Source organism: Balaenoptera borealis (assembly GCF_965194805.1).
Source record: "Balaenoptera borealis genome assembly, chromosome: 5".
NCBI classification, from domain to species: domain Eukaryota; kingdom Metazoa; phylum Chordata; class Mammalia; order Artiodactyla; family Balaenopteridae; genus Balaenoptera; species Balaenoptera borealis.
The window spans coordinates 48,202,635-48,230,127 of NC_138862.1; the positions used below are offsets into that span (position 1 = coordinate 48,202,635).

General features: G+C 42.9%; 2 protein-coding genes across 4 annotated transcripts in view; both read left to right on the top strand.

Annotated features, from left to right (window-relative positions):
• TBC1D23 (TBC1 domain family member 23) overlaps positions 1-5,819 on the top strand; it is a 67,980-nt gene extending 62,161 nt beyond the window's left edge. Inside the window, exon 19 of one of the 2 annotated variants that reach the window (XM_082392095.1) lies at positions 4,924-5,819. In XM_082392095.1, the coding sequence (XP_082248221.1) occupies positions 4,924-4,990 (67 nt within the window). In that variant the 3' untranslated portion in view covers positions 4,991-5,819. The remainder of the gene's footprint in view (positions 1-4,923) is intronic. The other variant, XM_082392096.1, reaches the window with a different exon arrangement.
• Positions 5,820-6,080: 261 nt separating this feature from the next.
• On the top strand, positions 6,081-27,294 carry NIT2 (nitrilase family member 2). Of its 2 annotated transcripts, XM_082392208.1 has the most exons (10): positions 6,093-6,858; positions 10,540-10,658; positions 12,224-12,344; positions 13,772-13,860; positions 18,871-18,964; positions 19,479-19,553; positions 20,652-20,730; positions 22,460-22,558; positions 25,231-25,286; positions 25,633-27,294. In XM_082392208.1, exons 1-10 carry the CDS (start codon positions 6,852-6,854, stop codon positions 25,722-25,724), a joined length of 831 nt encoding a protein of 276 aa, XP_082248334.1. In that variant the 5' UTR covers positions 6,093-6,851; the 3' UTR covers positions 25,725-27,294. The 2 variants fall into 2 exon arrangements, with proteins under 2 accessions (XP_082248335.1, XP_082248334.1); XM_082392209.1 differs by lacking the exon at positions 25,633-27,294 and having other exon boundaries at positions 6,081-6,858; positions 25,127-25,240.
• Positions 27,295-27,493: the final 199 nt, after the last annotated feature.

Here is a 27,493-nt window from a genome sequence, read left to right on the forward strand (position 1 = left end):
TTACTTTCTACATGTAGTAAATTCCTCCCTTGAACTACTCATCTGAACTTCAGTTTCCTCATCTGAAATAGCCCAGTTATTAGTCATGAATATCAAATGAAAAGACATTTCGTTGATTGTATTAGATACTTATGTAGCTTATCCTCCCTTCACTGTCCCGATAACCAGAGAACTAGGATTCACTCTGGGATATCCACCTCTCGTGGACCCTTAAGGACTGCAGGGGTTGCAGCATTATGAGGTTGGTATTTTCTGTATTTTCAAGATGAGAAAAACAAGGCTCGAAGAAATTGAGTGAAAAGAAAAAGTACCCCTCATCTCTCCCCAATCCCTGGGAATTATTATTGCTTATTAAGGTGTAAAATTAATCCCCTATGTAATATTTGATGTCACTTGTCCACCATTAATAAAACATGTTTTCTAGTAGAGATGATAAATTTTTACTGATATATACTCAACCATTTTGCCACTGGTATGTTTCATACAGGACCATTAAAACTCCTTAGCATGATACTCTAACATACTAAACTAACTGCCATAGGTTGACAGTTCTATTCTACTTAAAATTTGACAGTTTGACTTGGGGGAGACCCAACTCCATAGGTTGAATGTGTGATGAAAGTAATATCTCAACTTTACCATTAACATCTTGAACTTAAAAAACTTCATTGAAATATAATCCACATACTATAAAGTTTACCTTTTTAAAAAGTCTACAATTCAGTGGTTTTTAGAGTTGCTCAACCATCACCACTGTTAAATTCCAGGACATTTCATTACCCCAAAAAGAAACCCCACACACATTAGCAGTCACTCCCCTCTTCCCCACTCCCTCCTGCCTTTAGTAACCGCTAATTTACTTTCTGTCTCTATGGATTTGCCTATTCTGGACATTTTATGATAAAAGAAATCATACAATAAGTGGCTTTTGTGTCTGGCTTCTTTCACCTAGCCTGATGTTTTCAAGCTTCATCCATGTTGTAGCATCTGTCAGAATTTCATTTCTTTTTATGGCTGAATAATATTCCATTGTATGGATATATCACACTTTTTATATTCATTTATTAATTGATGGACATTTGAATTGCTTCTCCTTTTTGGCTATTAATAATAATACTGCTTTGAATATTCACATACAAGTTTTTGTGTTGACATGTTTTCAATTATCTTAGGTATCTATGAGTTACTCTGTCATATGTTAAATTCTACATTTAACTTTTGAGGAACTTCCAAACTATTTCCCAGAGGAGCTTGACCATTTTACATTCCATCTGGCAGTGTATGAGTGCTCCAGTTTCTCTCCTTCCTTGCTTTTTTTGCCTTCCTGTCTTTTTTGTTATAGCCATCCTAGGACGTGAAGTGGTATCTCGTGGTTTTCATTTACATTTCCCTAATGACTAATGGTGGTTGAGTTTCCTGTGCTTATTGGCTATTTGTATAACTTCTTGGGAGAACTGTTGATTTGGATTCCTTGCCTATTTTTAAATTGGGTTATTTGTTTTTATTGTTGAGTTGTAAGTGTTCTTTACATATTCTGGGTACACATCTCTTGTCAGATACATTTTCTCCCATTCTCTGGGTTCTCTTTTCATATTCTTGATGGTGTCCTTTGAACCATAAAAGTTTTTAGTTTTGGTGACATCCAGTTTCTTTGTTTTTCTTTTTGTCACTTGGTGCTTTGGGTGTCATATCTAAGTAATCAGTTGTCTAATCAGAGGTAATGAAGATTTACTCCTATGTTTTCTTCTATAAGCTTTATAGTTTTAATTCTTTTAATTAGGTCACTGATCCATTCTGAGTAATTTTTGTATATGAATATGAGGTAGGGGTCCAACTTTTTCTTTTGCATGTGGATATCCTGTTGTCCCAGCATTATCTGTTGAAAAAATTATTTTTTTTTCACATTGAACAGTCTGGGACCCTTGTTGAAAACCAGTGGACCATAACTGTGAGGTTCTATTTCTGTACTCTCATTCCTATTCCATTGGTCTGTAAATATATTCTTAGGCCAGGAACACATTGTCTTGATTACTATAGCTTTGTAGTAACTTTTGAAATTGGGAAGTGTGCGTCCTCCAACTTTGATCTTTTTCAAGCCTATTTCTTAGTTTCTCATTCTTAGCCCTTTGCATTTCCATATGAATTTTTAGATTAGCTTATCAGTTTCTGAAAAAAAAAAAGTAGCTGGGATTTTGATAGGTATTGTATTGAATCTGTAAATCAATTTGGGGATTATTGGCATCTTAACAATACTGCCTTCTAATCTATGAACATAGGATGTCTTTACATTTATTTAGGTCTTCTTTAATTTCTTTCAATGATGTTTTATAGTTTTTCAGTGTACAAGTCTTAAACTTCTTTTATTATTAAATACATTCCTAAGTATTTTATTCCTTTTGATGCTATTGTAAATGGAATTGTTTTCTTAATTTCATTTTCAGATTGTTCATTGCTAATGTGGAGAAATATAATTGATTTTTGTTAATGGATCTTGTATTTTCCAATTTTGCTGAATTTTGTATTAGTTCTAACAGTATTTTGTGGATTCATTAGGATTTTCTCCATTTCTATCATCTATGAACAGAGATAGTTTTACTTTTTTCTTTCCAATCTGGCTGCCTTTTATTTCCTTTTTTACATAATGGCCCTCGCTAAAGCTTCCAGTGCAATGTTGAATAGAAGTGATAAAAGCGGACATTCTTGTCTTGTCCTGATCTTAGAGGGAAAGCATCTAGAATTTCACCATTAAGTGTGAATCTCCCATAGATGGCCTTTATCAGGCTGAGGAAATTCTGTTTCCTAGTCTATTGAGTGTTTGTATTAGTCAGCTCAGGCTGCCATAACAAAATACCATAGACTGGGTGGCCTGAACAACAAATTTATTTTCTCACAGTTCTGGAAGCTGAAGTCCGAGATCAGGGTACCAGCATGGTTAGGTTCTAGAGAGCTGTCTTCCTGACTTGGAGATGGGCACCTTCTCACTGTGTCTTTGTATGTCTTTTCCTCTATGCTCTCAAAGAGAGCTCTCTTGCTCTTTCTTCTTCCTACAAGAACACTAATCCCATGATGAGGGCCCCATCCTCATGATTTCATCTAACCTTAATTACCTCCCCAAGGCCCTGTCTCCAAATCACACTAGTGATTAGGGTTTCATCATATGAATTGTAGGGGTACACAAACATTGCCTCTGACAGTATTTTTTATCATGAACAGTGTTGGATTTTTGTCAGAAGTCGTTTGCATCTGTGGAGATAGTCATGTGGCTTTTCTTCTTTATTAAAGGTTTATTCCATTAATTGGTTTTCATATGTTAAACCAACCTCCTATTCCTGGGGTAAATCCCAGTTGGTCATAGTGTGATCCTCACAACAGTCTTAGGCTGTGTGTGATATTATCCCCATATTATGGATGAAGAAATAAAGGCACAAAGAGGATAACTATTTCTAAGATATATAGCAAATAAGTGTTAGAGCCAGGATTTAAAACCAGACCATCCAATTCCAGAGTTCATGCTCATGACTGATAGGCTATGCCTGACTTCTTTGCTGGGGTCTGGAAACAGTAGGCCAGAGCTAGGGGCGTCTATCAGGTCACTGCTCACTTTTCTCTCTTCAAGTCACCAGCTTCACTCCATAGGTACCTTTCTAGCCCATGTAGGTATTTTAAGTTGCTATCCCTGTGCTGCTAATAACTTGCCCAAAGTTACATGGCCTTCTGGTGATGAAGCAAAGTTTTGAACTCTAGTCTTCTGATTTGTAGACAATTGCATCAGAAATTTAGAAGCAGTTACACATACGTTTACACACACACACCACCCCTCTCCTTCAACTCTCACCCTGTGCAAAGCTCTAAACCCAATATGATAATTCCCAAGTTTGAGTCTTTTGTTTTTTGTAGTATCAAACATTCTTCTAGGATCTCATCCACTCTTAAAGTTTCTGCTCTTTTTCTGGTGCAGATGATTGCAATTCCTCCTCCTGATTTTCAGTCCTTCATCTCTCTTAGTCATTTGTATACCTACCTCACCCCCAAAATTGAACTCATGTTCCCCCAGACTAATTTCCCTAATACTACGAAGGACTGACTGGAGGTTAAGATGCTGGTGGAAAGGAGACCAGTATGAGTTGCCTGTAGTAGTCTCCCCAAAATGAGGAAGACCTTGCTGTGGATGGTGGTCGTGGGGACAGAAGGGGCAGCAATCAAGGGGTGCTTCAGGAGAGTAAGAAGCGCCCTGTCGCTAGCCAGAGGTTGGGGGTAAAAGACTTGAAAGACACAGAAGGGACTTAGATTTTTAGGAGGAGGGGATGGGGAGCAGAGAGAACTGGAAAACAGTATAAAGGGTGGTGCCTGTGAGTGAAAGAGGAAAGCGGGGAGGAGAAGCTCTTAGAGGGGATAAATTTAGTTTCAGACAGTTGCGTTTGAACTGGTATCAAGACATGTAAATAGAGATGGCTGGAGATGCTGGAGTAGCTCCTCTGGAGTAAAAATGGAAATCTGATCAGTACCAGCCTGGACATGGTCATTAAAGCGGTGAGACATGGTAGGCAACAGCAGAATTTTAGCTAGGTTTTAGAGATCCATCTAGTGTAGTGATTTTACTCTTTGGCTGCTTTTCAAATATCTGATGAAAGGGAATATGGAAACACGCAGGCAGAGCTGCTGCGGTTGAAGGGGCAGGGAGTGGAGTGGTGGAAGGGCTGCACAAACTCAGCTCACCCGCCTCTCTCCTTCTGCCTCTAAATCCTTTTGTATTACACATGATGACAAGGTCCTGAGAGTGAGGTGATTTGCCCTAGGTATTAACATAAAATAAGTGGCAGAGCCAAAACTGGAACCCTGCATCTAGCTTTTCTATTATGCCCAGAACGTTCTAAGGGAAAGCTCAAAAACAGTTTTCATTTTTATTACTTTCCTCTTCTCTAGAATCCAGGTTGGCAGTTTCCCTGCATGGGATGTAAGGAACACAGCACCCACCAGCTCTTGCGCTTGATGGTCTTCTCCTGGTTCTCCTGCCTCTTGGATGGCTCTTTCCCAGGCTTCACAGGCCCCTCTTCTGCCTGTGCCTTTCACAGTCCACTTGAGTGTTGTCATTCACATTCAGAGCTCCATCTTGGTCTAAACTTCTGATGACTCCTAAATCAGTCTCCAGGCTGGGCATCTGAGCTTGAGGCTTATGTCCAACTGCCTACTGGGCATCTCTACCCGGATGTTCCAATAGCACGTCCAGCCGTGTTTGGAACCATTGTAGGATACAACTTTATGCCAATAAACTTCCAAGTCTAAATGAAGGGTGACTTTTTTTTTTTTTTTTTTTTTACAGATTGTAAGAGGCTAAGGAACCTCAAAAGGCTATAAGTATAGCAGAATTTAAAAGGTTACTAAAGATCTTCCTGCTGCAAAGCCAGGTCCAGATAGTCTGTTAAAGCTTCAAAAACCCCATAATTGCTATGCATTTCCCCTTGAGTTTATTATGAAAGTGTTAAAATTTCAACTTTTAAAAAGTCTTAAAATAGTACCATGAACAGATATATATCCTCCTCCTAGATTTAATAATTAACATTTTGCCATATTTGGTTTATCTCTATATAAGCACGTATTTTCAAGTCAGACATTCTGACACTTCACCCCTAAATACTTCAGCATGCATCTCCTCAGAGTGAAGACAGTGTCTGGCATAATCACAGTTATCACACAAAATTCATTAAAGCATCAAATATCCAGCTCATATTTAAATGTCCCTAATTGTCCCCAGAATGTTTTTATAGTATCCTTTTTTAAAAAAAATATTTCAGCTTACTTTTTTTTTTTTTAACTTTGGGTTTGTTTATTTTATTTATTTATTTATTTATGACTGTGTTGGGTCTTCGTTTGTGTGCGAGGGCTTTCTCTAGTTGCGGCAAGTGGGGGCCACTCCTCATTGCGGTGCGCGGGCCCCTCACCATCGCGGACTCTCTTGCTGCGGAGCACAGGCTCCAGACGCGCAGGCTCAGTAATTGTGGCTCACGGGCTCAGCCGTTCCGCGGCGCGTGGCGCGTAGGATCTTCCCAGACCAGGGCTCGAACCCACGTCCCCTGCACCGGCAGGCAGACTCTCAACCACTGCACCACCAGGGAAGCCCTATAGTAGCCTTTTAAAAACTAAGGTACATTTCAATATAGTTTATTCCAGAGCATTAAAAAGAATAGCAAACTTTATTCGTTTTTTGATCTTTGATCCCCAAACCTGACAAAAGCACAAACACACAAAACACAAAAATCAAAAAGCAATCCTGACTAATAAATGCAAATATCCTGAAACATTATTGGCAGATTTCAGCATATTAGAGGACTGAATTGTTGAGGATATTCTGTCTGAACCCAGTTTCTCTTTTCCCCTCCCCAATCACGTAGCAGCCTTGTAGTCCAATCCTACTGTCGTCTTGAGTGCCTAAATCAACCTAGATAATTCTATCCTCGTCACAGCGACTTGTTCAAATAGCCCAAGGTAATCAGCCTCTGGTATTTCCCCTGGCCACAGAGGTGATGCAACTAGCAAGAGGCTCAGTTCTTTCTCTGAGAATCGAAGAGGCCAGTTGTTAAACGCTGACTAGCGCACCACCCGGATTTTGGTCGTCCCTTGCCTTCCGAGGATCTGACTACAAGGATGTTACATAAACAGCGGGCGATTAATAGGTGTTTGAGGCGCGCTGGAAAGAAAACACCCTCTCCGCGGAGCCAGCGGGCCCGGAGGCGGGGCGGGGCGGGGCGGGGGCGGATCCTCGGACGCTGCGGCCCCGCCCCTCGCGGCGCCGGGGCGGTGGCCCGCAAACCTCCGCTTAGGCTCCGGTGCCGGTGGTGCTTCCCGGCAGAGCCATGGCAGGTAAGCAGCGCCGCGGCCCGAGCTTGGGCCGGAGGGAGGCTTCGGGTGCGGCGCCGGCGGACAGTCTCGCCGGCTCAGCCCCTCGCCTCCGCCTCGTGTCCCCGCCGCGCCCATGGCATTCCTTGCTCCGGTGGCCGCGGGGCTCGGGGCCCAAGCGTCGAGGCCGGCGGGAGCGGGCGGGGCGGGGAGGGGAGGCCGCGGAGCACAGCGCGGCGCACGTCGGGGCTTCCGGGCTTCCGGGAGGGCCGGCGGGGCCGCGGGAGCGTCGGGCCTGCGTGCCGGGTGGGCCCGCGCCTTGCGTCCCACTGGGCTTGTGTGAAACGGAAGGTAGAGATTCCAGGTGCGTTCCGGGCCCACCTACTCCAGATTCACCTGCGCGGGAAGGGGCGGGGGCAGGTGCTCATTTAAAATGCCACTTCCGCACCCTCCCTGTGGTCTTTCCTGTTTCTCACCGCTGCCCCCGCTCCGCGACCCGAAGACTGTGCACTTTAAGTAATTATTATACTTCTTCAAATGTGAGAGTTTGTCCCGTGGGATTCTTGGAGACTGTTGCTAGGTTTTAGATTGAGTTTTGAACGTGAGTTTCGCAAAGGCACCAACCCTGTTTATTTGTAGTTTGAGCCCTGTCAGGTGAAAATGAAGCACCTGTTTTCTTTGATTCGCGCTTTTGTGGTAAGAGGACTGATTAATTTGCTCCACAGTGCGCCCCCCTCACACCCACTGCAGAATGCCCTCTTCTCTTGACAAAAAAAAAAAAAAAAAAAAACCAGGGCAAGTTTTTTCTGCACCTGGACCTTGAGCTTTCAGGTTAGGTATTACATGTTCCTTACACATCCCCATTCTGGATCAGCCCCAGGGATGAGTTTCTAGCTGTATTTGTTCCCAGGTCTTTGCCTGATTCTTTTACATGAGGCAGTGGAGTGCTCTAGGCTCAAAGTCTGGAGATCGGGATTATTACAGCCTTGGCTCAGCCCATGTCAACAAGTCATTTGATCTCTCTGGACCTCAGTTTCCTGTCCTTTAAAATGGACATAAACTGTTCCTACCAAGGGCTAGTGAGGCTCCCTCAAGATGGTAAGGTTTGTGGAAGTGCTCTCTGTTTTGCATTTCAACCTCCTGGAGCGCAGTGCAAGTTGGTGGCTGAATGAACCCTCAGGATCAGGGTATAGAAGTCCTTTTAGGGACCTTCCAGGTGGCGCAGTGGTTAAGAATCCGCCTGCCAATGCAGGGGACACAGATTCGATCCCTGGTCCAGGAAGATCCCACATGCCACGGAGCAACTAAGCCCGTGCACTACAACTACTGAAGCCCCCTCGCCTAGAGCCTGTGCTCCGCAATCAGAGAAGACCCCACTCGTTGCAACTAGAGAAAACCTGCGTGCAGCAAAGAAGACCCAATGCAGTCAAACAAACAAACAAAAAAAGTCCTTTTACACAGCTCCCTCTGAGTGTGACTGTATCTTTCAGAAGAGGCTGATCGACTTCAGAGCTGTGGTTCTTGGTGGGGTTGAGGGTGGTGTTGATCTGACTCCCTTGAGGAATGTTTTCAAGTTACATGACCTCAGCCCCACCCACCCAAAAACAAACAAGGTACTCATTCTGTCTACAGTCCAGATTTTGGCTTCTGGCTGTGCCACTCACTTTGTTGACTGCCTTCATGCAGCTTTCCCTCTGCAAGCCTCTTGTTTCCTCATCTACAAAATACTGTTAATGATACCTCACAGATGCTTCCTTGTGTAAAGGACTTGCATGTTCCTTCTGCTGTTTCCAGGCTGGTCCCTTCACTTAAGATATTTTATCCTTTGTTCCCCTTGGTAAGTCCTTAATTTTTAGATTACAATGTATATTAGTATAGCCAGGGACCTGAAAATGAAAAGTATTTTCATTTTACTGCTGAGGAGATGAAGTGACTAGTATCTCATCCTCAGCCTCAAGGAACTCCCCAGTGGTGGAATTGTCCTGCTTCAGCCCCCCTGTGGAGCGGGTGCTTTGCAGCCTGTTGGGCAGTCCCAAGCCTGGTGCAGGACAGCTGCCTTTCTGGGTGTGATGGGCGAGAAAGGAAGCCATCAACAGAACCATGGTGGACTTCATCTTACCCTCCTTCAGAAGCAGAGACAAACCCACCTTCTAAGTTATCGTGGAGACCTTTAGTTGGTCTGTGATGTTTTAGTGACAGCTCAGGCTGTTTGCCCCAAAGTAGTTATCCCAGCTTTTGTTTCCTGTTTGGTTTTCATCCAGTCTTTGAAACTATTTGACAGATTGCATTCCGGGTTAAATTTAGTTCCTCTCAGTATATTTAGGAGAAACCAAGGAATGGAACATCTGAGTTTTCCTACTTTTAGGGTTAACCCTGAGCCAAACAGGCCTTCATCAAAGGCTAGGGTTTGTCGATGTTGCCTCCCTGGGGATGTTTTTACAGTTACAGGAGAGACCCAGAGAGAGAAGTCACTAATCGTGGGATTTCAGACTCCACAGCAGAGGCAGGGTAGGGAAGCGAGGCCAGGCCATTACTGATAATTCCTGAAGTTTTGCAAAGCTTTGTGGGTTAGGACATGGCTTGGAACCTTTAATGTAGCCTTTCGTCAGACCATAAGCAAAAAAACTGTCAATCAGGGTCCAGGCAGGACTCGGAAACCACACCAGTCACTTGAACAGGAAAAGAATTCATATAGAGGACTATTAACCAGTAAAAGGTGATTACTGTAAGAGCTAAAAGAGAACTGTATAGGAAAAGCAAATGGAGGGTGCGGCTACTACCTCAAGGAAGGAGTAAGCCTGGAGGAGCCGCTGACCTGCTTGCCCCAAAGCTGACAGCAGGTCTGGTTGGCAGAGCTGGCCACATAATTTGTGGGACTCAGTCACCAATGAAAATGTGGAGCCCCTTGTTCAGATAGCGGGAAAAAACACTGTTCGGTTTTCCTTCCACAGTGTTTCTCTCACCCTCTCATGGTATTTTTCATTTGCTACTTAATGTTGTGCTCCTTTGGGCACGGGAATGTTCATGGGGTGAGTGCACACCTGCCCAGGGGCCCTGCCCTGTGACTAGGCACATGTGCAGCCCACTGGTTGCCAGGCCCCCCCTCTGCCTGCAGCTGGACCAGTGCAGTGTGTCCCAGCTGGTGACGGGGACGTCGAGACGGGCATGTCCGCTTCCCATGGGCCTGCTGCCCCAACTCACGGTGGAGCAGAGACTTCCAAAGGGGTTTCACCTGCTATGCTGGGAGGTGCTCAGCATCTGGACTGGGGATAGACTGGAGGCCCGAGGGCACATAATAAGGGATAGTTGCGTACTCAGACCCAGTCTTCTTCTTCAAGCCACGTTCTCACTTGTAAGGCAGAAGCTGGCCCTGCCTGCTTCACTTCAGATTCTTGTGCCTGGAATGGGCTTTGCCCACGGATGTGGCTGTGTCTCAAGGTTGCTCAACCTCAGCGTTATTGACATTTAGGACTGGATAATTCTTTGTTGTTAGGGACTGTCCTATGCATTATGGCATGTTTGGCAGTGTCCCTGACCTCTGCCCACTAGATGCCAGTAGTACCGCATTAGTTGTGACCATCAACAATGTCTCCAGACATTGCCAGATGCCTTGGGGGGCAAAATTACCTTCCACTGAGAAATGCTGCTCTATGTGATTCAGCAGTCAGATCTTCTGACAGCTGTTTTCTTTATCTTCATCCTCAGCTTTCCGCTTGGCCCTCATCCAGCTTCACGTTTCTTCCGTCAAATCAGATAACCTCGCTCGAGCCTGTGGCCTTATCTGGGAGGCGGCAAAGCAGGGAGCCAAGATAGTTTCTCTGCCAGTAAGTATGGAGGCAACCACCCCTTTCTGGGAACTAACTGTTGTCCCAGCAGAATAATGTCTGCTAGCTCTGGTTGTCCTTCCGTGTCCTGGGGTCCAGCAAGGTCCTTTGGGGCCCCAGGATTGTTCCATGTTTGTCTGGAAGATGACCCTAGCCAGAGTCTTTGTGATAGGATGTGCCAGCATGCTTACAGGTTTTTAACTTTAGGTCACTTACTCGGTTCAGAAGCCTAGTAGGCTGAGGGACTTACCTAAAGCTAAAATACTCAGTGCCTCGGATATTTACCTTCTTTCCTTGTGTACTTAAGTCTTTACAGGACCAGGACATATTGATTTTAGCACTAAGCTTCCAACATTTAAAAAAATTGTTGAAAGTTGTTGAAAACTGAAAATTGTTAGAGACATTTAGGAAGTCTGTGGTATCTTCCGAAGTGTGGTAAGCCAGTAGGACTCTGCATCTGTCTCCTACGTCATCTCTTTTAGAACAGAATCAGCTGAAGATTGCGCCACATTTGTTTGTCAGCAAGTACAGGGTCAGCCCCAGAGAAGGTCCTGCACGTGTCAGGACATGCATCTACTCGCAGAGGCCTGCTGGGGTCAGTGGGAGAACTATTCCCGAACACCCCCTACCCCACTATGGGGAGGAGGCAGCCGTTAGCAAACCCTGGAAAATTTTCAGGGCTAACTTGTTTTTTATTTTAGGCTCCAGGCCATTACAAGTGTGGCCAGTGAGTAGGAATCTTCAACAAGGGAGCTCGAGATCTTAATTTTGCACCGTGGGACTCACCTGTACTTGCACCTGATAATGGTCTCTTGTTGGTTTAAGTTGCTAGGGTTAAGAGTCTAAAGGCCAGGAGTGAAAGCGCTTGAATTCCCCTCTACCTAACACGTGTTTTGTACAAGTTGGTGATCCTCGGCCTTGAGTTTCCTAGCACAGTGCCTGGTGCACAGGCAATCTCAGTAAATGCGAAATGAATGAACTAGAGTCGAAATCTAGTGGTTTTGCTTTTCTTTTATCACAGAGCTGTTGAGACATATTCAGGGGAGTGAGAGATTTTGCAGGATCGGAATGATAGTGCTGGAAGGGAGCTTAGAAATAGATCATTTTATACATGAGGAAACACCTTAACCTCTGTGGCTTTCAAAGCTTCTGTAGTTTTAAAAAACACAGACTTTATTACTTTACATAGTGAATAATATAGTATTGAGACTATGGATTCATCCTAACACCCAGAGTCCTGTGAGTAAGCCCAGTGGTAGTGGGGCCTGGGTGCCCAAGACTGGGAAGGCGTAGTTCTCCTGCGGACTCAGGGAGAGGCAAGTGCGGCCTTTTGCCAAGGTGACCAGGATCTGGGAGAGCACGCTGTCTTGTCTCCTCCAGCCCCACCTGGGCCAGGGGCCGAGTCCTGTCTGTGGCCACAGGCTCTTTAGCCCTGAGGTGTCCATGTTTTTCTTTTCGGCTGTGTTTTACCCCTTTGAGAGCTATGTCTTTTTACAGTAGAACTTTAAAGTGAGTTGGGTGTTTTGGTGTTTTTTTCCCCTTTTTCTCTTCCAACATTATTCTAGGAATGCTTTAATTCTCCATATGGCACGAAATATTTTCCTGAATATGCAGAGAAAATTCCTGGTGACTCCACACACAAGCTTTCTGAAGTAGCAAAGGAGTGCGGCATATATGTCATTGGAGGTAACTTCCTACGCTCAAGGTATAATGGCCTAAACATTAAAAACATCTGAGTAACTTTTGTTGTTACATTTAAACCATGGAATACAAATTAGCTATCAAAAAGAATGAGGTAGATCTGTATTTAGGAATGCGGAAGGATCTTCGAGACACACTGTTCAGTGGAAAAAGAGCAAGTTTAATATGAAATGAGCAGGTACTTCCATACAGATTAATGCCCCACACAAAAGAAGGTTGTATGTTTTTATATGTATTTATGTATATAAGACATAGTAAATACTGTAGAAGGACACACACCAAACTGATGATGATTTTCTCTGGAGAAGGAGTTGGAAGTACAGGGGCAGGTGGAAAGGTGGAAAGAGAAACCATATCTGAATGTCTTTCATTAATACAGTGTTAAGATTTTTTTTTTTTCCCCATAAAGAGGCTGCATACATCAAAGCTAGCTTAGAGTATTAGGCTTAGTGAAGTAAGTCAGACAGAGAAAGACAAATACTGAATGCTATCATTTACATGTGGAATCTAAAAAAAGAAAACAAACGAATGTATGTAACAAAATGGAAATAGACTCACAGAGAGAACAAACTAGTGGTTACCAGTGGGGAGAGGGAAGGGGGGGAGCGGGAATATAAGGATGGAGGATTATGAGATACAAACTACTATGTATAAAATAAATAAGCAACAAGGATATATTGTGCAGCACAGATAAATAGAGCCATTATTTTGTAATAACTTTAAATGGAGTAAAATCTAAAAAAATACATTGAATCACAATGTTGTACACCTGAAACTAGTATAATATTGTAAATCAACTATACTTCAATTTTAAAAAAGTAGCTTTATTTATGTGGTTTTGTTTAAATAAAGTGTTCTATTTGTTTAAATAAAAATACAATAAAACTCTGTTTAATATAGCAAACAAAATTATTTCTGTATTATCATATAGTAAGAATTAGAAATGAATAAGAGGTGGAGAAAAGGCAAAGCAAGAAGAGATAGAACTGCAGGAAGCATATTCAGTGATGGTAAGACTGGCTTACAGTCCCATCTCAAGACCTTTTTGTATACAGTTATGTTGCAAGACCTGGTGAATTTAAGTTGAGCAACAGTGAATTCCCCGTGTTGCACCAATGCTTCAGATTAAGTGTTGCTCAAGATCAAAGCCGAATTCAGAAACAGTTTGGTTAATTTTGAAACTTTTCTTTGGCATCTAACCTAATTATATTTCACCTACACTCTGAAGTTGGTCTCTGAAAAATCATATTCAAGAAGAAAAAAGCATGATTAAATAACCCGTAGAAGATAGTAAAGGTTATTGTTGGACCCAAGAAGATAGTAAACTTTATCAAGCCTTTGTCCTGTTATCACAAAAGAATGCTTTATTCAGAGTGTTTTCTGTGTCTGTGTGTTTCTCCTCTCAATGAAAGGTTCCATTCCTGAAGAGGATGCTGGGAAATTATATAATACCTGTGCCGTGTTTGGGCCTGATGGAACTTTACTGGTAAAGCACAGAAAGGTAAGTAGAGAATGTGGCAAGTCTCAATGCCTCTTGAGAATTCGCTTTGAAGTTCCCAGTTACTCTCATCATATGGTACACACATCAGGCATTTGATTAGTTGGCACAGGTGGCTATTCTTGGCTGTTGGCATTTTGATATAAATTGTAGACTCAGCCTATCAATTTCAGCCAAGGAAAAACCTACAGGAATTTTGATTAGGATGGTATTGAACATATAGTGATCACTCTGGGGAGAGTTGACATCTTTGCAGTAGAAGTGCATGCATATACATTTAGGATTGTTAAGTCTTCTTGGTAAGTTGATTCTTTTATCATTATATGTCTCTTTTTTTTTTCCTCGTAGTACTCTTTGTCTTGAAGTTTAGCTCTGATATTACTGTAGCCACTCCAGCCTTCTTATACTTACTGCTTGTATGGTACATCTTTTTCTAATCTTTTATTTTCGGTCTATATGTCTCTTTATATTTAAAATGCTTCTCTTGCAGACAGCATGTAGTTGGGTCTTGCATTTTTTTCATTCTGACAATCTTTGCCTTTTAACTGGGGTGATTACTCTATTTATATTTAATGTAGTTATTGATATGGTTGGATCTTAAGCATATAGACATTTAATTATTTTTTCCCTTTGTTCCTCTTTCCTGCATTCTTTTGGGTTGAGTAGTAGTTTCCTTTTTTTCCCTAAGTTGTTGCCCTGTGACAATATACACACTTATATTGTCACAGTCTACTTAGTTAATAATCTATTCCTTCATGTGAAATTTAAGAACCTTGCAGTCATATAGGTCCTTTCTTTATGGTATGGTTTTCATACATATTGCATCTATATACATTATGAATCCCACAAAACACTAATTTTTAATTTAAGTAGTCATGTGTATTTTAAAGAAATTAAGAGAGAAATATTTGTTTACCCAAATACTTACCATTTCTGGTATTTTTATTTTCTTCCTGAAGATCTTAGTTCTGTCTGGTATGTGTATCTTCAAACAAAAAGACCTCCTTTAGCATTTTTGTAGCGAGGATCTGCTAGCTATGAATTATCTTAGGTTTTATTTATGAATATACCTTTACTTTGCTTTTATTCTTTTTTTTTAAAATATTTATTTATTTGGCTGCGTCGGGTCGTAGTTGCGGCACATGGGATCTTCATTGCGGCATCTTTTGTTGTGGCGCGCGGGCTTCTCTCTAGTTGTGGCGTGCAGGCTCTAGAGTGCACGGGGCTTAGTTGCCCCACGGCATGTGGGATTTTATTTCCCCGACCAGGGGTCAACCCCGCGTCCCCTGCATTGGAAGGTGGATTCTTAACAACTGGACCACCAGGGAAGTCCTGCCTTTTTTCTTTTTTTTTAAACTTTTATTTATTTATTTTTGGCTGTGTTGGGTCTTCGTTGCTGCGCGCAGGCTTTCTCCAGTTGCAGTGAGCGGGGGCTGCTCCTCACTGTGGTGCGCAGGCCTCTCATTGCAGTGGCCTCCCTTGTGGAGCATGGGCTCTAGGCATGTGGGCTTCAGTAGTTGTGGCACGTGGGCTCAGTAGTTGTGGCACACGGGCTCAGTAGTTGTGGCTCACGGGCTCCAGAGTGCAGGCTCAGTAGTTGTGGCACACGGGCTTAGTTGCTCTGCGGCATGTGGGATCTTCCCGGACCAGAGCTCGAACCCATGTCCCCTGCATTGGCAGGTGGATTCCCAACCACTGCGCCACCAGGGAAGTCCCCGCCTTTATTCTTAAAAAAAGATTTTTGGTGGAATAGAATTCTGGGTTGACAGTTTTCTTTTTTTCCTCAGAAGTTTGAGAGATGTTATTATTCAGTTATCTTCTAGCCTCTTTTTTTACCCCCGATATGAAGTTAGTGGTAATTTGTATTGTTCTTCTGCATGCAATTCATGTTTTTCTCTACCTGCCTTCAAGGTCTTTTCATAATCTTTAGTTCTCACTATTTTGACTCCTATATTCCTAGATATGGTTTTCTTTGTATTTGTCCTGCTTTGTGTTTCTTGAATCTGTAAAATTTAAGTCTTTCACTGTATTTGGGAAACTTGGGGGCATTATTTTGTTAAATATTTTTCTGTCCCATTGTCTTCTTTTTTTTTTTAAATTTATTTATTTATTTATTTATGGCTGTGTTGGGTCTTCGTTTCTGTGCGAGGGCTTTCTCTAGTTGTGGCAAGCGGGGGCCACTCTTCATCGCGGTGCGCGGACCTCTCACTGTCGCGGCTTCTTTTGCTGTGGAGCACAGGCTCCAGATGCACAGGCTCAGTAGTTGTGGCGCACGGGCTTTGTTGCTCCGTGGCATGTGGGATCTTCCCAGACCAGGGCTCGAACCCGTGTTCCCCTGCATTAGCAGGCAGATTCTCAACCACTGCGCCACCAGGGAAGCCCCCATTCTCCTCTTAATGGGACTCCAGTTTTGATACTGTTCACCAAACCAGGTCACCAAGGCTCTGTTTTTTATTTTTGTTTTTCAACGCTTTATCTCTGTCTTCTTCAGATTGGGCATTTTCCATTGACCCATCTTCAGATTCACTGAGTCTTTCTTCTTTAACCTCCACTCTCCTGTGAATCAATCCAGTGAAATTTTTTAAAATTTCAGATGTTGAATTTTTCAGTTCTAAAATTTTCATTTCATTCTTTTTCATAGCTTTTATTTCCTACTGTATTTCCTGTTCGTTTATGCATTAAGAGCTTGTTTTTCTTTACTCTGTTGAGCATAGTTTCAATGGCTGCTTTAAAGTCTTTGATAATTATCACATCTGGGTCTTACTGGGGTCTGCTCCATTGCTGCTTTTTCTTTAAGACTTTGGGTCATATCTTTGTGTATCTAGTAATTTGGATTGTATATTGGATTGTATGTTGTTGAGATTCTAACTTCTATTACATTCCCCTGAAAAGTGTTGAATTTTTTATTTTAGCAAGTAGTTAATTTGGGCATACTCAAACACCAAACTCTTTTTCCTTTGTGAGGTGGGTAGCAACTTCAGCTGCTCTGTTCTACTGTAAAGTTGTTTAGCTTTAGCTGGGCTGCTTGGAGTCTGCCCCACACATCTTTAGTTCATTAGTTAGTCTAGTCAGAGATTTGGACAGATTTTATATGTAAAATTTAGGGCTGTTCTTTGGCTTTCTCCTTTTCAGTATTTCCCCCTCACTTTCCACCTGCCATGAAACTCTATTCTCTGCTTCCTCAGCTGGTGTGATTGTGGGTAGTTGTCACCACCAGTCCTAGCAACAGCTGGGGCCTTGCTTCCAACTAAAAGCTGTAAACAAATGGGAAATTCACACAACACTAGTCCCTTCTTCCAAGTGTTGACTTCTCTTTGCTTTCTGCCTGATTTTGATTATTCTCAAGTGCTTTTAAGTAGTTGTTTTTTATTTTGTCCAGAGTTCATAGTTATCTGTGAGAAAGCTGGTCTGATAGGAGCCACTCTGCCATTAGTGGAAGAGGACCCAGCATTGAGCTATGTTTTTGTTTTTTTAAGTTAAGTATTTCTTTTTAATTAATTAATTAATTAATTTTTTGGCTGTGTTGGGTCTTCGTTGCTGTGCAGTCTTTCTCTAGTTGTGGAGCGCGGGGCCTACTCTTTGTTGCGGTGCGCAGGCTTCTCATTGAGGTGGCTCCTCTTGTTGCGGAGCACGGGCTCTAGGTGTGTGGGTTTCATTAGTTGTGGCATGTGGGCTCAGTAGTTGTGCATGGGCTTAGTTGCTCTGCGGCACCTGGGATCTTCCAGGACCAGGACTCAAACCTGTGTCCCCTGCATTGGCAGGTGGCTTCTTAACCACTGAGCCACCAGGGAAGTCCCAGCATTGAGCTATTAACCCAACTCTTTAAAGTGCTTGTTTTCAGAATTGAGTTTTCCAGTCCATGAATATGATATTTATCTCTCTCTCCATTTACTTAGGCTTTCTTTAATTTCTCTCAAATTTTTTTAATAGTTTTTTGGGTATAGTCTTGTATATCATTTACTAGATTTATTCCTAATTGGTATTTCTTGATGCCCTTTCATTTTCTGTTTCTTGCTGGTGTACAGAAGTAGAACTAATTTTTAAAATATTGACCTTGTATGTAGTACCCTTGCTTAAACTCATTCATTCTAATAATTCATCTGTATATTTCCTTTGACATTTCTTAGGTATACAATTATATCATATGAGAATAATGGCTTTTAATTTTTTCCTTCTAATCTTTATCCTTTTTATTCCTTTCCTTTGCCTTGTTGCTTTGGTTAGGACCTCTGGTACAGTGTTGAATAGCAGGTGTACTTACCTTGTTCCTGATCTCAATAGGAGAAGGGTTTTAATGTTTCACCATTAAATATGATGTTTCCTTAGATTTTTTTTTTGCAGATACTCTTTATCAGATTAAGGAGGTTCCCTTCCTAGAAGGGAACCTGTTCTGTTTTTTAAATAAGAATGGATGGAGAAGTTTACCAAATGCTCATTATGCACCTCTTAGGATGATCATGACTTTTCCCCTTTATTTTGTTCATGTGGTAAATCACATTGATTGATTTTTTTTTTTTTTGATTGATTTTTTAGTGTTAAATCACATGTGCTTTCCTTGAATAAATCCAATTTGGAAGTGATGTGTTTCTTTTTAATATATTGCTGCATTGGGTTTGCAAAATTTTACCTATTTTTGATTGCTCACCCACTCTCCACCTCTTCTGCCAATGTATCAGTTTGATTCTGATTCTGAGAAGTCTTCACTTAGCATTTACATTGAGTTTAAAAAGCTGCACATTAATTGCTTTCCATAAGAAATCTAGATGTTGATTTGCACACCACTAAGGAAACAAGGGTCATAAAACCTACAGCATCATTTTTCCAGTTCCCTGTGTTAGAAATTATTTTGATATGATGTCAGTCAGCTTGTGGGGTGGGTTGTGGGCAGATTGGGGGTGCTGTTTGTACAGTTGATCTTAGAACACCCCCATTGCTGGCCATGGAAAGATGTTTGTTATTATTGCCATGAACCCTGCAGAAAAGAGGTAACCGAATCCATTATTTGTGATGCAGCTCCATCTGTTTGACATTGATGTTCCTGGGAAAATCACATTTCAAGAATCTAAAACATTGAGTCCTGGTGATAGTTTCTCCACATTTGATACTCGTACGTACCAGATAAGTTCACCTCTTTTAGCAGTCCCTGTAGAAGAGGATCAGGTAGTCCTGTTTTTCACTTCTCTCCCTTCCCAACCTCTTTACAAAACCTGACTGAAAGGCCAGAAGTGAGAAGGGCAGAGAATGGTCAGAGATCTAGAAAGGGGGGGCTGAATGGAGAACGAAGGGTTTGACATGATTTTGTTCTTCCATTTGGTCACAGCCTTTTATTAGTATGATAGCTTCCAGCCTGTACCCATTAGGCCACGATTGAACACCTCCCACTTAGATAAGAAGCATTCAGTTAGAACGAATTTCTCATCTCTGCTTTGCTGTTGTAAGTGATGTTTTCACGAGTTGAAGTCCAGGCAGGAATAAGCTTATATATTTTCTCCATCCATGGGCCCTGCGTGAATGTATTCCCGTCAGTGTTTTGTGATCATTAGATCTTGGAGGCTTTCCCCTGCTGCACCATGAGGCAGGAGCTTAACTTTTTGTTTGTACATTTTCTGTTTGGGAAACAGCTTACTGCAGAGTGGGCCTGGGCATCTGCTACGACATCCGCTTTGCAGAGCTGGCACAAATCTATGCACAGAGAGGTAAGGCAGCACTACAGTTATGTTGTGTAAATGCTTGGAGGTTTAATTTGGGCTGGTCTTTGTGGGTAGAGGGAACCCTTGGTCAGAAAACCTGGAGGAGAGGTCTTAATTTCTCTACCTGCATATGAATTCTCAGACTTCTCCTGTGTATGGACAGTATGGTTTTTTGGGGGTTGTAATTTAACATGCCACATAGCTGAGGGAGGAACCATACTCCTAAATTAAACCTCTGCTCTACCCTTTGAGCCCTTCTTGCTACTGTGTTTGGAAAGAGTCACTCGGGGCCCAGTAGAAATGGTCTACGTGCACATGGCTTTCACCACTTACTAGTCCTAGATGTTGGGTAGTTGAAATATAGTCAGTGACATTTTGGTCCAGAGGAGCGTCCTACCATCCTGGAGAAGCACCAAGTCAGATCAGAAGATTTGGGTTCTGGTTCCAACTCTTCCCCTTAATGGGCACAATACTTTGGGTAAATGACTTTATCTCTGGAGAAATGTGCATCTCCACAGGAACAGTGTGAAGATTAAGGAGAGAGGACTTACAGAATTCCTCATATGGTACTCAGCCAATATTAGCATCCCTACTAGACTGCCAAAGATACTCTGATTCCAGTTTATCTGTCGGTGAAAGTGAAGTGGGTGCAAACAGTTTGACTCCCTGCTCAGCAGAAGGTGGAGGCACAAGGGCTCTGGGTTGGCAGTCTCAGCTGAGTCTTAGCAGTAAGCAGTAGAGCCCCTACTCTGCCCCTCGTTTCCATTTGACAAGCATCACAAAACATGGTCCTTGGCCATGGGAGCTGACCACATGATGCTGAGAGGAATTCGAATGACAGGTTCTCCACTTTTTTAAAGCAAAGTCACATGTTGTGGTTTTGGTTGTCGATACCACTTTTCTTGCGTGTATGTGTTTTGTGTCTGTGTGTCTAGAGGAATTTAGAGCCATACTTAATGCTGCTGACCCTGTCTGACTTGGCTGAATCTTTTTATGCCTGGGGAAGTTTGAGTTTGGTCCCTGCTGGGTAAGGAATAGAGGGAGGGGCTAGTGTGGTTGGGTGTCTACCTGCATCTGCTCTTCTTTGGCCTTTCTCTCCCCAAGGCTGCCAGCTGTTGGTATATCCTGCAGCTTTTAATTTGACCACCGGACCAGCCCACTGGGAGTTGCTTCAGCGAGGCCGGTAAGAAAGCATCTTAAGCATACCTTCAGGCGTCTCAGTGTTTCTTTGTGGAAACATTTCCAGTTTGGTGGAAGCACCAACCTTCCCCGTATGGAATGCTGCCTCTGACTCAGAATGCCCCGGCATCCAAATGCAGTTCAAAAAGGTGACTCTTTTCATCTTCCAGTCCCAAAGGAGGGCTTCTAGTGTAGGGCACCGTCTCCTCAGAAGCCACAGCACCAGTCTCATGGATTCTGGGGACTGTGATTTTTGAATTTCCAAGAGCATTCACTGCATCAGGTGGGCAGCAATTTCATTTTTCTGTGTTCAGGCATGGATTGGTGTCTCTGATACAGTTGCCAGCAACTTTTACAGAGAATTGGAGACCCACGGAATGTATGTGTCCGAAGCCAAGGAAAAGGCAGGGGTTATTTTAGCCTGACAGCCCTAGGGAGAGACTTGTGGTCTGCACCCCGCGGACCCTGTGCTGCTCAGATTGGGTGTCTATCCTACTCCATCCTCCATGGTGGCCTGCTAGTCTTGGCACTGTGCCAGGAAACTCGTCATAAGTTCTCGTTCTTCTAACCTCTAAGTCCTGAGCATTGCACAGCTATGTTGTGCACGTCACAGTTGCTGTTTTCCTAGTCCCCTGAGGCTGAGGAGTGGTGAAGGGCAGATGGCAGAGGTGCGTGTAACATGGAAGGGAACAGGAGTGTGACTGTGTAAAGTGCTCTGCAAAACAAGAAATGCTGGTCAGAGATGACAGTTTTTTTCATTAAAAGATTTTTAAAGTGAGGTGTTCTATACTTACAGAAAAGTGTACTAGTTTTAAGTTTACAGGTTAGTGAGTTTTTACGTATGTATTCACCTATGACCAAGATCAACGTCTCGAACATTTCTAGCGCCTTGCAATGCTCCCTTTTGCTCCTTGCCAGTCAGTACTCCCTTCTCTCCGCCCAGGGGTAGCCGCTATGCTCATGCCTGGAGATGGTGGTAATGTTTATTGGAAGGGGAGGTAGGAGTGTCTGGCTGGTTGCATGACGGAAGGCGGGGTAGGGGTACGTGATACCCATGAGGATTAATAAGCGCTGCCTTGCTGAAAGCGAGAGAAGCTTGGGAGAGACTGGGATGGTCTGGCCTGAATCTGTTGATTGAGCCCAGAGGGCTCTGGGTCAGGTGGCTTTGGTGCATCCGGCCGCCACCCGAAATTCTTGCCTAATTTGAGACGATGGGGCTGCCACATTGGCATGGAAGTGCCCTGCAGCCCTGCAAGGTGTGTTGTCCCAGAGCAAGGCCAGTCCGCTCTCTCTGGCCACCGTGACTGCATTAACCAGAGAAGCTCTGCTCTTTACATGTTACAGGTTGGCTCAGGCCGTGGCTTCTCGGCTTCGGCAGTACTGACATCCTGGGCTGGATGACTCCTTGGCGTAGGGGCTGCCCCGTGCATTGCAGGGTGCTTAAGCAGCACCCCTGGCCTCTACCCACTAGATGCCAATAGCAGTCCCTTAGTCGTGACGGTCAAAAATGTCTCCAGACACTGGCACACGTCCCCTGGTGGGCAAAATTGCTCTAGTTGAGAACTGGCTTATGCAATAAGATCTTTTTGGAAGAGAGGGTTCTGTGGCTTCCACATCTGAGCCAGCCTGTCCTGTCCTAGTTTTTGAAAGAAGGATCTGTACACTTAGGATAAAAAGTCACAGATCTATATAATCACTGTATAATTTACCTCTTTTCTGTCCATTAACTACAGCGCCGTTGATAATCAGGTGTACGTGGCCACGGCATCTCCCGCCCGGGATGACAAAGCCTCCTATGTTGCCTGGGGACACAGCACCGTTGTGAGTCCTTGGTGAGTTGGCTATGCGGGGACAGGCTCACTAGGAGCTCGGGAGGTGGCACTTGGGCAAGTGGGCTGTCTGATTCCTGACTGGTCCTGCCCCTCCCTGCACCCCCATCTCCCCACATGCCTGCCAGGTCTCCAGGTCTCTCAGTGAGAGAAGCTTCCACTTGAAAACCATGTGAGAGAGAAACGGTCCTGCTCTCCTGACTGAGTGCTTGGCCTCAGCCCTCTTCTGAGTTTCTAAGTGACTTTTAATGTCAACCAAACTTGGAAACAAGGCAGCAGTCACGGGTGGGTGGTTTTAGTAAAAGAGGCTCCCAAACTCTTGGCTTTTGGTTAAAATTTAGACTAGGTTACTGGTCCTAGGGCAGGAATGAGTTGCAGGTTGAGGATTTTGCTCCCTGCATAATGATGAGAGGAGAGTGGAGGATGGGATGAATTAAGGGGAGCTGTGAACTTGTCCTCTGTGAGAGGGAAAAGCATTTTATTACTTAGTGAAACCAGCATGGAAGTCTGCCCAGATACATATACAGTCCTATGTTAATAGACATATCTTACTGGCATTTGTATAGTTTACATAGTAGTTTCACACACATTATCTCAACGTGAACTCTCAGGGACTTATCTTTATTTAGCCCAGTTTATAGATGGTAGACTTGAAGTTTACAGGATAAAGTGGCTAGAACTGGTGTTTGGATCCAAGACTTTTGAATTCAGAACTGAGATTTATTCCATACTACTTCTCATATGTCTGTATGATTACAGACACACAAGCACACACACACAGATATGTTTTTCTACAATTTCAGGATAAATATACCAGTAACAAGGCTGCAAAGGCTTAAATGTCACTGTGGGGTTCCTAAAGTTTCTCTCTGCTGACTTTACAGGACCCACAGATTAAAGTGTGTGGTGGGGAAGGCCTTGGAAGATGTGACCAGCGAGAGAGTCCCAGTGAGCCTCTTGCACACTAGGATTTGGGAGGCATTGAAAGATTGGAAGGATTGAGTTGGCTTCAGAATTTTCTTAAACTTGACTCAAGTTCCTCTGCAGATGTTAGTGATCAGCTTCCTGACCTTTCGGGCAGCTCTGCTCCCCAGCTGGTTCTCCTAATGAACTCTGTTACTGATCAAGCTGGCTGCTCTGACACAAAGTAGTTGTATAAGATTTACCTTTATTTCTTCCTTTTCAGAATTCCCCCCATTCGGTTTGGGAGCCCTCTGGCTTATATCAGCGTTGGGATAGGTGCCTGGGGTTAACATAGAGATCTTTGAATGCCAGGGCAAATGGGGAAGAAACAGAAGAGACTAGAAAAGGATTCAGTTAAATGGCATTAATGATGGTGTTTGTAGCTCATTGTGCCAAAAATTTGTGGCCATCTGGTAGATGGAACCAATTATTATGTCAGATTGTTTGTTGTATCAGATTACTTTGTTTTGTGCTTTGGAGAAATTTCATTTCACAGATATGTTTTTGAAGCTCTGTTTTGGGCCAAGAGCCTCAGCACTGGAAAGAGTTTTCCAAATCAGCTTTTCCTCAGATTTATGGAGTGTTGCTGTTTCCAGTGTGGAGTTCCTGCCAGGGCATGGTTCTACCACTTCTACCCAGGCCCCATAGGTTGAAACCTTTCCCTCGAAACCTGAAAGCCATTAACATAGGGATCCAGGGATCACAGGCATGAGCCCAGAGATCCAGGCAGATCTGGGCCCTGCCCAGGGCCAGCCTCACCATCCGCATGGTTGGGTAGCAGCCTTGGGAGGTGTGAAGAAACAGAGCGAGACTACCCTGGTAAAGGGGTCTTGAATGTACTCACGAGGGGACAGATGGAGCTTCCTGTTGGTTATAGGTGTCTCTATTCCCAGATGTTTACATCTGTCGACAGAAATAATAAATAATCTATAATAGGAATAGAAAAGAGTTTTATTCAAGCCAAACTGAGGGCTGTAGCCTTTGAGACAGCCTCTAAGATAGCTCTGAGAAACTGTTCTGAAGAAGCATGGTTTGCTGCACAGTTTTATATCTTGTCAGAACAAGGAATGTCAAACACAACAGGTGTACATTCCTTCAAGATTTCAAAAAAAAAAAAAAGATCAGCATGTATACAGCAAGTGGTATGGCCTTGGTGCTTGGGAAGGGAGCCTTACATAGAAAGAGTATTAGCATTGATGTCTCAGGAAGGGAGGCATTTATTTCCATCTTCAGAACGAACATTCTTTACTTCTGGACCCTTTTCTTTAATGGTTAAAGCAGATGTACAACGTGTGTGTGATAGGCCACAAGACAGGCTGTTCTAGTTAGCATAAAGTTTAAGTTAAATGATGTATAAGCCAGAATGACTTCCCCATACCTCATTATGTGAAAATTTCTTCCATCACATCTTAGAATAATTACCATTCCCTAGCAGTTTGCAGGTTACAAAATATACTCTATAATTTTCTCACCAAGTCCTCACAGAGCTCATATTTCCACTTTATAGATTAGGAAATGGAGATTCCAGATGACTTGCCACAAGGCCACACAGCTACTTCAATGGTAGAACAGGAATTTATGCCCCTACCTTCTTGTTTTAAATCTCAGATTCCTTCCCCTTTGGCCTGTGAGATGGGGAGGAAAAACAGAGAGACCTTGAATATCAGCAAACATCAGAGAATCCACTCATTCTTCCCCTGAATCTTTTTCAGGGGGGAGGTCCTCGTCAAAGCTGGCACTGAAGAAATGATCGTGTATTCAGACATAGGTAAGGTTAGCTCTGGCACAGTTTAGGTCTCTGGTGTCCCCATTCTCTGAGGCCAGATTCCATAGCTGTGAAACCCTGTCACCTGGAGGGGCTCCTTTATGCCCCACCCTCCTCATTTATCCTTGGTTCTCTGGCCGGGCCCCGGGGCTGTATCTCAGCCTGAGTTTTCTCGGTTTGGTCTGAAATGACTACAGGGGCAGTGCCAGGCTGTCTGTGCCTCCAGACGAGGCCTGTGAGCAAATTACTTGCTGAGGCTCTGGTTGTTTTTATAGTGTTTGGGGAAGAAATTCCCGTCGGTCGGTAAGGAATTACATCTTACTAATACTGCACTTTTCTGTTTTTGCAGACCTGAAGAAGTTGGCTGAAATACGCCAGCAAATCCCCATTTTTAGCCAGAAGCGATCAGACCTCTATGCAGTGGAGGCGAAAAAGCCCTAATGTTTATGTTTCCAACGTGTCATGAAACAGGAAGATACGTTTCTACAACATAATCAACTCCCTTCTGAATTCTTTAATGGAGATTCTTTTTTTTTTTTTTTTTTTAACTTCAGCCTTTTCCCTTCCTGGATAGGAAGCTCTCTGTTGAGATGGTGGAGCACCAACTGATGCTGGTATTCTCCACACCGTATTAAATAGTCAAAAAGGACTCAGGCTGGTGGAGACGAGCAGAAGGCAAGGGGATGGCTGTAAGTTTTCCATGTTCAAGTTGTCTCAAAGCAGTTAGTAAAAGTATCAGATCTTGGTATCCCTGATGGTTGATTCACCAGATACGAATATATCTGTGTCATGAACCTCTTATCTGATTGTTGGAGTTGGAATCCATTATGTAGAAAACTTGTTCTTTGAGCAGTACCTTAAAGTTACATTTTTGGTCTGTGAGTAGCTATGGAAAGCAAGGTGATGGATCCTTGGTGTTTGCTAGAGGAGATGGCAGCACCTTTCCTAGCAGCCTTTGGGCTCTTCAAATTCAGGAAGGAGCTAACTATTTAAGACCCCCTTAGTTTTAGGGGAAACATTGTTTCAATAATGAGCCCCCTGGGAGAATGGCAGTAGCATAATTTGGTCAAGGCAACTAAAGTGTGAGTCTCTGCAAAAGATTTTCTTGATAGGGGTGAGTGTCTCTTTTTCTTTTTGCTGTTCTCCCTAGTAACACTTTTAGCTTGATAAAGGTAAGTTTTTAGCCTAGTGGTTTTCAGAATCCTTTTACGTAATTAAAAATTAAGAATTCCATTGAGCTTTATGTATGTTATAGCTATTGGTGGGTTGGTAAATGTTTAATGACCAGCAGTCTGAGAAAAAGTCGATTTTGTAGTAGCATTTGCCAGTTTCCATGGTGTACTTACTGCCAAATTCAAGCTATCAGTGTAACACCTCTAAACACAAAGCTGGGAATAGATGTGCTCGATTGGCTCTTGTGAGCTGGTGCAATTCTACTCTAGCACACCACTGTTTACATATATATAGATATTTGCCATACTGGAAAATAAAATTTTAAAACAAAAGAATATACAAACATGCATCCCATTATCTATAAGAATGATGACATTATCATGTGCGGTTTAACCAGCACTGTATACACCAAAGTGTTCTACAGTGAAAAAGGCAAATGACTTTTTAAAAATAAGTGTACAATTTGGCAAAATTTGACATGTATATACATGAAACCACTTCAATCAAGATAATGAATATACCCACCACCCCTAAAAGCTTCTTTGTGCTCTTTTATAATCTCTCTGGCTACTGCTCACATCCTCAGTCAATCACTGATCAGCTTTGTCACTATAGATTAGTTTGAATTTTCCAAAATTACCCAAAAGTGGAATCATACTATAGTTTATTGTGTCTTCTTTCACTCACCATAATTACTTGGAGATTCATCCATGTGTGTGCTTCAGTAATTCATTCCTTTTTTATTGTATGGATGTACTGTAATTTATCCATTCACCTGTTGATAGACATTAGAATTGTTTCCAGTTTTGGGCTATTACAAATAAAACTGCTAGCTACATTTTGTACAAGTTGTTCATTTCTCTTGAGTAATGTCTAGGAGTGGAATGGTGGGGTCTTATGTGTATCTCACTGCCAGTGCCATTTTACTTAGCAGTCTGTCAGAGTCCTAGGTGCTCCACGTCCTCATCAGCACTTGGTATGATGAGCTGTTTAAATTTTAACGATTTTAATATGCATGTAATGTTATTTCATTATAG

Coding starts and splice junctions, on each gene's coding strand:
- NIT2 (XM_082392208.1), top strand. Junction 12,345..13,771: donor CGGCATATATGTCATTGGAG/GTAACTTCCTAC, acceptor TCTCAATGAAAG/GTTCCATTCCTGAAGAGGAT. Junction 18,965..19,478: donor TTTCTCCACATTTGATACTC/GTACGTACCAGA, acceptor TTTGGGAAACAG/CTTACTGCAGAGTGGGCCTG.